At 35.1% G+C, this 10,465-nt stretch overlaps 2 protein-coding genes across 2 annotated transcripts; one reads left to right on the top strand and one right to left on the bottom strand.

The window, feature by feature from the left end:
* The first annotated feature begins 574 nt into the window (after positions 1 to 574).
* LOC138309676 (uncharacterized) lies at positions 575 to 7,800 on the top strand. Its single transcript, XM_069250889.1, has 2 exons — positions 575 to 704; positions 3,325 to 7,800. Exon 2 carries the CDS (start codon positions 3,330 to 3,332, stop codon positions 6,165 to 6,167), a length of 2,838 nt encoding a protein of 945 aa, XP_069106990.1. The 5' UTR covers positions 575 to 704; positions 3,325 to 3,329; the 3' UTR covers positions 6,168 to 7,800.
* LOC138309678 (uncharacterized) lies at positions 7,545 to 10,465 on the bottom strand. The gene is made up of 2 exons (XM_069250890.1): positions 9,801 to 10,465; positions 7,545 to 9,220 (listed from the first exon to the last, which is right to left on the bottom strand). The coding sequence occupies exons 1-2, from the start codon at positions 10,201 to 10,203 to the stop codon at positions 8,163 to 8,165; spliced, it is 1,461 nt and encodes a 486-aa protein (XP_069106991.1). The 5' UTR covers positions 10,204 to 10,465; the 3' UTR covers positions 7,545 to 8,162.

The raw sequence follows: 10,465 nt of genomic DNA, 5'->3' as shown, positions 1-10,465 counted from the left end.
TTATGTACAGACTTGCTCTACCCAGAGTCCATAGACTTGTATTATGATGTTATACTTGTACACGCATATATATATATATACAGGGCAAGGCAAAAGCTGATTGAATATGTTATGAAGAGGTGAAATAAATTTAACGTTACAAATATTTTTTCATTGTCAGTAAAAAGGATTTGCAAAGCACTAAACGGACCACAGAGAAAGCTGAATTGTCCAGCTGTCATTTGGATCGATGAATTATTCAATTTCCTGAGTATAAGGTAGGATTAAGAAGGGTGCACCAACTGGTTTTGACCTCATATTTGCTCCCACTGAAGATGGTAGTTTCATGAAAAGGGAGACAAATAGTAACATTTTCGCTTTTTTATGGCAGATGCCTCAAGCACTTGAAACATTTGAATGGCTGTCATATAATTTGTGACATTTTTGCTGAAGAAGTAGGCTTTGAAGAAAATAAGATTATTTTCTTACAATAATTTTTAAAACTAAACCATCATGAATACCTCTATTATAAACTATACAGTACTATTTTATATTGATTTATAAGTGAGAAGGATTCGTGTCTGTCTCTTTACGCTACTAAACACCACGCGCGAGACGCGGTTAGAGTGACCTCCCCCTGATTACTAACGCCATCTATCGATTAGCACATGGCTTCCCCAACGCCTGACTGAGCACGAAATTGGCATGTAAACAAACCGTTTAAAGTAAGTATTGGCTCATCATAACTGAAGTAGTTTTAGTAGAAGTTGATTATGAACCTCTTGTTAACATTTCAGTATATCAGAAATCATTCGATGTCAATAGATTTTGTTGTATTTTGTTTTCCCAAACTACTACATGGGGGTAAAAATTAACTCTATTCTATGTTGAAGTGTAAATAACTTTGATCTTTGAAATATGGACCTGGAATAAAACCCGTTTTTCTCAACAAATACTTGTCGTATCAAGTCAAATTAAATACCATTTTACAGGTCAATTAATTCTACGACGTACTTCATGTTGATTTAGGACGGATGGTGTAGGAATAATGTAGAAATGTGTCATTAAAAAGGGACAATTTTGTGTAATGGCGGCCCGGGTTGGAATGTAAATAACATTGAACGTTGAAATGTGTACCTGGAATAAAACCCGTTTTTCTCAACAAATACTTGTCGTATCAAGTCAAATTAAATACCATTTTAAAGCTCAATTAATTCTACGACGTACTTCATGTTGATTTAGGACGGATGTGTAGGAATAATGTAGAAATGTGTCATTAAAAAGGGACAATTTTGTGTAATGGCGGCCCGGGTTGGAATGTAAATAACATTGAACGTTGAAATGTGTACCTGGAATAAAACCCGTTTTTCTCAACAAATACTTGTCGTATCAAGTCAATTTAAATACCATTTTAAAGCTCAATTAATTCTACGACGTACTTCATGTTGATTTAGGATGGATGGTGTAGGAATAATGTAGAAATGTGTCATTAAAAAGGGACAATTTTGTGTAATGGCGGCCCGGGTTGGAATGTAAATAATTTTGAACTTTGAAATGTGTACCTGGAATAAAACCCGTTTTTCTCAACAAATACTTGTCGTATCAAGTCAAATTAAATACCATTTTAAAGCTCAATTAATTCTACGACGTACTTCATGTTGATTTAGGACGGATGGTGTAGGAATAATGTAGAAATGTGTCATTAAAAAGGGACAATTTTGTGTAATGGCGGCCCGGGTTGGAATGTAAATAACATTGAACGTTGAAATGTGTACCTGGAATAAAACCCGTTTTTCTCAACAAATACTTGTCGTATCAAGTCAAATTAAATACCATTTTAAAGCTCAATTAATTCTACGACGTACTTCATGTTGATTTAGGACGGATGGTGTAGGAATAATGTAGAAATGTTCATTAAAAAGGGACAATTTTGTGTAATGGCGGCCCGGGTTGGAATGTAAATAACATTGAACGTTGAAATGTGTACCTGGAATAAAACCCGTTTTTCTCAACAAATACTTGTCGTATCAAGTCAAATTAAATACCATTTTAAAGCTCAATTAATTCTACGACGTACTTCATGTTGATTTAGGACGGATGGTGTAGGAATAATGTAGAAATGTGTCATTAAAAAGGGACAATTTTGTGTAATGGCGGCCCGGGTTGGAATGTAAATAATTTTGCTGAAATGTGTACCTGGAATAAAACCCGTTTTTCTCAACAAATACTTGTCGTATCAAGTCAAATTAAATACCATTTTAAAGCTCAATTAATTCTACGACGTACTTCATGTTGATTTAGGATGGTGTAGGAATAATGTAGAAATGTGTCATTAAAAAGGGACAATTTTGTGTAATGGCGGCCCGGGTTGGAATGTAAATAACATTGAACGTTGAAATGTGTACCTGGAATAAAACCCGTTTTTCTCAACAAATACTTGTCGTATCAAGTCAAATTAAATACCATTTTAAAGCTCAATTAATTCTACGACGTACTTCATGTTGATTTAGGACGGATGGTGTAGGAATAATGTAGAAATGTGTCATTAAAAAGGGACAATTTTGTGTAATGGCGGCCCGGGTTGGAATGTAAATAACATTGAACGTTGAAATGTGTACCTGGAATAAAACCCGTTTTTCTCAACAAATACTTGTCGTATCAAGTCAAATTAAATACCATTTTAAAGCTCAATTAATTCTACGACGTACTTCATGTTGATTTAGGACGGATGGTGTAGGAATAATGTAGAAATGTGTCATTAAAAAGGGACAATTTTGTGTAATGGCGGCCCGGGTTGGAATGTAAATAACATTGAACGTTGAAATGTGTACCTGGAATAAAACCCGTTTTTCTCAACAAATACTTGTCGTATCAAGTCAAATTAAATACCATTTTAAAGCTCAATTAATTCTACGACGTACTTCATGTTGATTTAGGATGGATGGTGTAGGAATAATGTAGAAATGTGTCATTAAAAAGGGACAATTTTGTGTAATGGCGGCCCGGGTTGGAATGTAAATAACATTGAACTTTGAAATTTCTCAACAAATACTTGTCATATCAAGTCAAAATTAAACATCAGTAATTGGGGGAGGAGGGATGTTGGTAACAATTGTTATACTCGTCTCTAAAATACATGTATTCAATTCATTGAAATGTTATTTTCGATAAATATGATTAATTTGCCAGAATTTCAGTAATATAATGAAGCTGATACATACAAATGTACCCTTTTTCACCGAGCTCAGCTGTAATGCCTAAATGTTGTTAATGGTGAATCATGTATACACATTTAAATTAGAGTTTTAACTTAAAATTTATTTTGTATTCCATCTTTTTTTTCAGCAAACATGCACCTTTTTTCGCGCAGAAGGCGTATTGGCACTCGTCGAAAGAAATCTAAGTACCGAATACTCCAACAAAATGAGTCAAGTACCCAAAGTAACTGCAGTATCGAGGAAGAGAACTCTAATTCTTCATTTGAGGAAAATGTTGCAGAAGATGGTCATCAACAGGATCATGATCAACAGTGCTCTGGACCTGATGAAGATGGTCATCAACAGAATCATGATCAACAGTGCTCTGGACCTGATGAAGATGGTCATCAACAGAATCATGATCAGCAGTGCTCTGGACCTGATGAAGATGGTCATCAACAGAATCATGATCAGCAGTGCTCTGGACCTGGTAAAGATGGTCAACAGCAGAATCATGATGAGCGGCATTGCTCTCGACCCTGTAATTTTGAAAATGAATCAAACACTTTGGAAGATGTTTGTGCAACTATGGGACCCTTGTCATTTTATGACAGCTTGCGATCAGCATTATCAAGTGTTGTGACTTTTCCATACCAACTAAACTCATGTTCAGAGAATATTCAAATAGTGGAACTATATCCTTCTGTGGACCAAGTGAGTCAGCCTACAGTGAAGTTGTCAGTAACAATAGACCGTGATTTAAGGGCTAGACTTTTTGTTCATCAGATTGAGTTACCCACAGATCATGATTTTTGGATTGGACTACCACATGTATTCGATACTCCGATGAAAGTAACTGCCATTTTGGAAAAACTGAAGAGCTATAGTGTTTGTTTTGGAAGTCCGGATGAGTGCTTCCAAAGTATGGTAGAAATTGGAACTCTTATAAACAATAACTCAGGAGATACCTCAGCCTACAGAGAAGGAGACTTTAAAGCTGTGAAGGGGAATGTCTCGTACTCTTCCACCATTCGTAACACTCTGTGTAAGTTTTTAGTACAGGGTGCAAGATGTCAGCCATGTTCAAAGGTGAGGCACATGTTGTGGGGAAGAAAAACGCGTCAAGAGGAAAAGTCACGTCAGCTGGAAAACAGTCCTGTAACAAATTACATAGAAAAAAAATCGAGACATGTTGACATGGACAGAAAGGCACTCATCGACAAAATCAAGCAACAAAAAGGAAAGATTAAAGGACTTCAAGATGAGTTAAACAGACAACGAAGGTATTTCAAACAAGAGCTCAGGAGTAAAGGAGTAGAACTGGATGTTGGACAAAACATAGAGATGTGTGACCTCATGGCGTCTTGTCAAGATGATATACAAAAAGCATTTCCGAATGAAAACAGTTTACAAAGACTTTTTTGGGAAGAACAAGCAAAATTTGCAAGTGCTAAGTCTGCGAAAGGAATGAGATGGCATCCCATGGTAATTCGTTGGTGCTTATATTTGAGACAAAAATCTTCAGCTGCATACGAAGCTATGAGGAATTCAGGTTTCATCCATCTCCCAAGTGCTCGAACCCTTTTTGACTATTCCCATTATACAAAGAGTGCTTTAGGATTCCAAAAGGATGTGTTTAAATTGCTTAAGGACGAAGCAAGGAAAAAAGGCATGCTGAATCCAGAGGAGCCATTCAGAGATTTTGTTGGAATCCTATTCGATGAAATAAAAGTGCGATCAGACTTAGTGTATGATAAACATACAGGAGAACTGATAGGCTATTGTGACCTTGACCGAGTTGGTAATGAACTTTTAGATTTGGAAAAACACAGGAGAGATGACACTCCAGATATTGCTAAATTTATGCTTGTACTTATGGTGAGAGGTGTAGCTGTTGATTTACGATTCCCCTTGGCTGCTTTTGCTACAACAAGTGTAACAGCAGACTTGCTGTATTCGATTCTGTGGAAAGCTGTAGCTGTTGTAGAAATTAACATCAAACTGAAAGTGCTATTTTTTACATGTGATGGAGCTACACCAAACAGGAAGTTCTTCAATATACATAGATTAAATGGCCATGGTGACGAACTCGTGTACAAGACTGTAAATCCCCACTGCCCAGAGAGAGACATATATTTCATATCAGATGTGCCACACCTCCTGAAAACAACCCGGAATTGTTTTGCGAATTCATTTTCTCACAGGAACACACGTAAACTGTGGAAAGACGGAAAAGACATTTCTTGGATGCACATATTAAAACTGTATGAAGATCATTGCGAGTTGGGTATTTATAACCCTTGCCCAAAACTGACCAGAGGGCATGTGAGTATGACATCATATTCCTGCATGAAAGTGTGTCTTGCAGCTCAGGTAATGAGTGATTCCGTGGGAACAGCGTTGGAGATGATGTATGGAGACAATGTAAGCGAAACAATAAATTTCATCAGAACTATAAATAAGTTTTTTGACTGTCTTAATGTTAGAAATTTATTCGAAGGAAGGAATACCAGAAACCCTAATCTAAACCCATATAGAGAAGTGGACGACGAAAGGTTAACATGGTTGTTAGAAGATTTTTTAAATTACTTTGAGGAATGGAAACAGTCTATTGAAAGGAGACCAGGAGATTTTACTGCCGCCCAGAAACAAGAAATGCAGCTGAGCTACCAAACATTGAATGGACTCAGAATCACTGCAAATTCAATTGTTAGTTGTGTTAGATTTATGCTCAGAAATGGAGCAAAGTTTGTTCTCACACATGCCTTTAACCAGGATCCGCTCGAACAACTTTTCGGACACTACAGGAACCAAGCCGGCAACAACAATAACCCTAGTGTTTACGAAGTGAGAAACTCGATGACCAGTATGCGGGTAGTTGGTGCACTTGCTTTGGCCCCCCGAAATGGGAATATTAGGGGTATCAACAATGAAAACAATGTTCCCTATATTGACAATACTCCTCTTGAAAGGAGGCCCCGTAATCAATAGTAAAACTTGAGCTCACACACAAATATTCTGAGAGTTAGAGTTTAGTGTAATGAAATGAGGTACCTGTTCAACTGTATAAGTGTATGTATAGTGCTTGGTAATCACAACAAAATGCGTCTCAAAGGATAAAAGCTTATAATTAATTAAGACATATGCCTGTTTAATGTAACAGATTAATGAGTCAAGAGTACAGAAAGACTTAAAATCGATCTGGCTGATATTTTTTTGTCCCCTACTTACATTTTGGTTCAAAAGCACACCCTTTGTTACATTTATTCAAGCGCCCTGGGCACTAATAACGGTGAATACGGTATTTGCATTTCTTATCAAGATTTTGGATTATTCTCTGTATATATGTATACTAATAGTAGGTGTAGAAATGTTCATATGTTCTTAGATTTTTATCTTTGGATTATTGTAGTTTCAACTTATTAATATCCATGAAAAATTTTGTAAATGATTTCTATTTTATATTCAAAAGTCAAAACTAATTGCATATATGATAAATTATTGTTTTCTTCTTAATAAAGGTTAAAATTGTCTTCAAATAATCATATTTCAAGCGAAAAAAAAAAGACATCACAATGAATACATGTTATGAATAGACATGCATTGAAATCGGTGTTTTTTGTTGAGTCATACTGGAAAATCATGATCGTTCATTATCAGGGCCCATCTTGAGACAAGTCCAGATCTAGATCTGTAAATGTAACTTTGAGAATTCGAAGTTGCATATTTATATGATGAGAGTCTTCATTTATCTCCCTTTATCTAAATTGTGTTACATATATATATGAAGCCAAGAAAATTGGCTTGTTGTTTAAAAATGTTGCACCGCTGTTGAATGTTATATAGATTATTCCCTATCAAAAACGTAGTAGTAGTTTTCTTCAGTTACAAAAGTTACTTAATGAACACCATTACCGCCATAGAAAAGTTTTAGTCTCTTATTGTAAGATAAATATTTTAAAAATGACTTAATTTATTATGTCGTGAACAAAAATTCATGAAGCTGGAATGAAGTAATTATTGTGCATACACTGAAAACCAAAATCAATAACTTTACATGTATTTTTTTGTTAATTAGACATACCAGGATTAATCATCAGCTATAATGACGAGCATTGTTTATGCACTGTTGGCGGTGGAGCATTTTTAATTTTTTCAATCCACAAAATTCATACAATTGCTGGGATCATTTTTTGGTCTAGACAACTTTTAAGGGGCCATTATATAATAATTCTAATTGTATAAAGGGGCAATTTAGAAAAGTCATGCAATGTGGCCCTCATCAAAGTGATCCCTACTTTTTGTTTTGTACAATTATATATGATTTTTGTGGACACAAAAGGAAGGAATAAACACAAACAATGTATATGTATTTAAATAATTTTACAGATTTTTTATTATAAATTACTAAAACTATCATAATATTACATCAACATTGTAAACATGATCATACAGGAGGAACATAACACCATATAGTTATGGATGTAAACACAAAAACAATCTCAGAAAGATATTGTATCATTTGGCAAATATACCTTAAAAAATTTTCGAGAGAAAGATGAATGTTATGTTTAACACATTTTTCTTGTATTTATAGGAATGTAATAAATATATAGAATATGTATTTCTTTGTTGCTTTTATCATGTCATGAGAGCATTTTCTACCTCTGGTAAACATTCTTATACATGATTTCATATAACAGTGTACATTATAAAAGCTATATCTCTTGATATTGAAAATACTGCAAAATTGAATTATTTTTATAGTAAAAGTACTGTTATATGATATTATAAGACTGTTTATTGGTGGAAATTACACATTTTCATGTACTCAAGTTTAAGCTCAATCTTTACTTTTGTTGTGTAATGCACCATATGGAATCCATTTAGTAATTTATTTGATAACTATACCTTTTCATATTTCTTTTTCAAATTAATACAATAGTAATTCTCTAGACTGAACAACATTTTTCACATGTGGCAAAGTCAGTTTGTCACGGTGGAAATGTCCTTTAATGTCTGCCGAAGACTTGAACACCGCTTTGAAGTCTTTTTGTTTTCTGCTTTGGTTTTAGTACAAAGTTTGTTTCTTTCTACACGGACTACTGCATGACCCCTCACCGTCAGAAACAGCCGAATAATGTCTTCAAGGACTGAGGCAGAAATTGCTTCAGACACACCTGATAGAATGAATTTGGCATAATGCTGTACCATGAAACTTTCAAGAATCTTTTCTTTCAAGGGAGATAACAAAAGAGAGCTAGCTCTCAATCTGTCCGTGTCGACCATAGAACGGGTCACAGTTTCACACTCGCGCACTAAAAGATAGAAATTGCTTGTCGGCATCTCAAGCCCTCCACGATCTTTCAATGAAATCATTTTCCGATACTTCGCCAAGAAAGCCTTTTCCTCACATTTGTTTGTACTGATGAATGCATCACAGCACTGCATCTTATCGCTGTGTCCGTGTCTGGAATAACGCTTTCTGAGAGCTCTAATGATGAATCCAGAAATGTAAAACAAAACAGTCTGGTCATTGTCTGTTAGATGCTTTGTATTGTCTTCAGTTCTCTTTAAAATTAACTTTGTCTGCTCTTTACAAATTTCTCCAACAAGATCCAATAAAAGAACCTGGGTGAAATGCTGAACTTCTGAACTAGTAAATGAGGAGTCAACAGTTTTGAAGTGTTCATAACCTGTTTCAAGCAAAGTCGAATCTGTTCGTTTCACATGAAGCTGGTGAAAGAGCTCCTCTCTGTCACTTGGAGTACTGGTACTGCAATTTGATGATAGAAAGATGTCCTCAAACAAATCTGTATAAAATCCAGATACAGCACTACTTGTCCGTGCAACATTTACTAAGTTCGTCAAATTAAATTCGTCTGATTCGTCAAAGTCACACAAAATGTTGTCTAATGTAGACTGGTAGGCTTTAGATATGATGTTCTTGAAGTCCTCATCTGTCAAGACACCAGATTGTGAAATTGTGGAGGCAGACTTCTGAAAGTCAATATCCTTGCTTCCATTACTCCTGTGTTCAGAAGCTGGAAAAATATATTTATTTGGTTTTAATTGCTTGTATGCATAATGAAATATGTGATTTATAATGGATATTTACAACTAACTATTACATGTGGAAAAAAAACCTAAAATAATCTTGGTACTGCAATTGTAAAATATAATTGTTTATAAATAAAAAAAAAACTCATTACATTTCATTTTTTTTATTCAATAATATAACTTATTACTTTCCGTCTGTAAGGATAATTGCATTTGTCATTTCTAATTATAAACATAATATGGAATCTTTACATTTGACAAGACTTGTACTAAACGTTGTTGATGATAGTAAATTTGTGTTGCAATATAAAAAAAATTAACTCAGCAAGAGCTTATAAGTCATTTACATCCTTGAATAAGTATTAAATTTCAATTATTCAATGACAATAATAATGAATTAGTGTCATTACCAAGGACGTAAATTAACCAAATGATATTGTATACAGCAGTTTCCATCAAATTTTGGTTTAAAATTAAAATGGCTGAATTTCAAAATCTTTGTAAAATATTGAACTGAAAAAAATATTGCAAAATTACTAAATTATTTTAGAAATATAGTTCTACCTTTTAGATTAAACCTTCCGTGCTGTTTCGTCGTATGGCCACGGAAACCGGCAATAGTCTTTAAAGATTTGTTACACACAGGACACTCATAACATGCTTTTTGTGGGTTCTGAGGCTGAGGTTTAGTTTTTGAAGTTTTGCGTGCCCGCTTTGTCTCAACTTCATCATATTCATCTGAAAGGTCATCGGACTCACTGTATTCTGTAAAATCGCCAAGTAAAAACTCCAAATCTAAATCTCCATCCCATGACAAGAAATCGGACTTTGCCATGGTACACCAGTCATGATTAGGAAACGGTGAAAATGACCATCGATCCCAAATCGGAACAAAATACACTAAGATTTGGCTATAACACGTGCTTGACACACATAGGCATCTAGACTTAATGACTACGGTATTCATTTCGAATTAGCAAATGAAGACCTACTAACTCACAACCTGATATATCATGTAGGTGAAACGAAAACGCAATCAAAACACTTCAATTATCGCCTATGTTGACATGACAGCGGAAGTCTACGTTTGCCACATAGGCAGTACTGCGCAAGCGCTAAGCCGAGGCAGTATCGCCATCACCTACGTCACGGGTCAGTGCACAAACACAAAGGGGCCCGGGTTATCGTTGCCCAAAACCCAGTGTGACTTATCCTTCTCATATACGTCC

The sequence above is a fragment of the Argopecten irradians genome, chromosome 15 (assembly GCF_041381155.1).
Source record: "Argopecten irradians isolate NY chromosome 15, Ai_NY, whole genome shotgun sequence".
In the NCBI taxonomy this organism is placed as follows: Eukaryota; Metazoa; Mollusca; class Bivalvia; order Pectinida; family Pectinidae; genus Argopecten; species Argopecten irradians.
The sequence above is the reverse complement of the archived record's forward strand: the minus strand, read 5'-3'. Positions and strand labels throughout refer to the sequence as shown.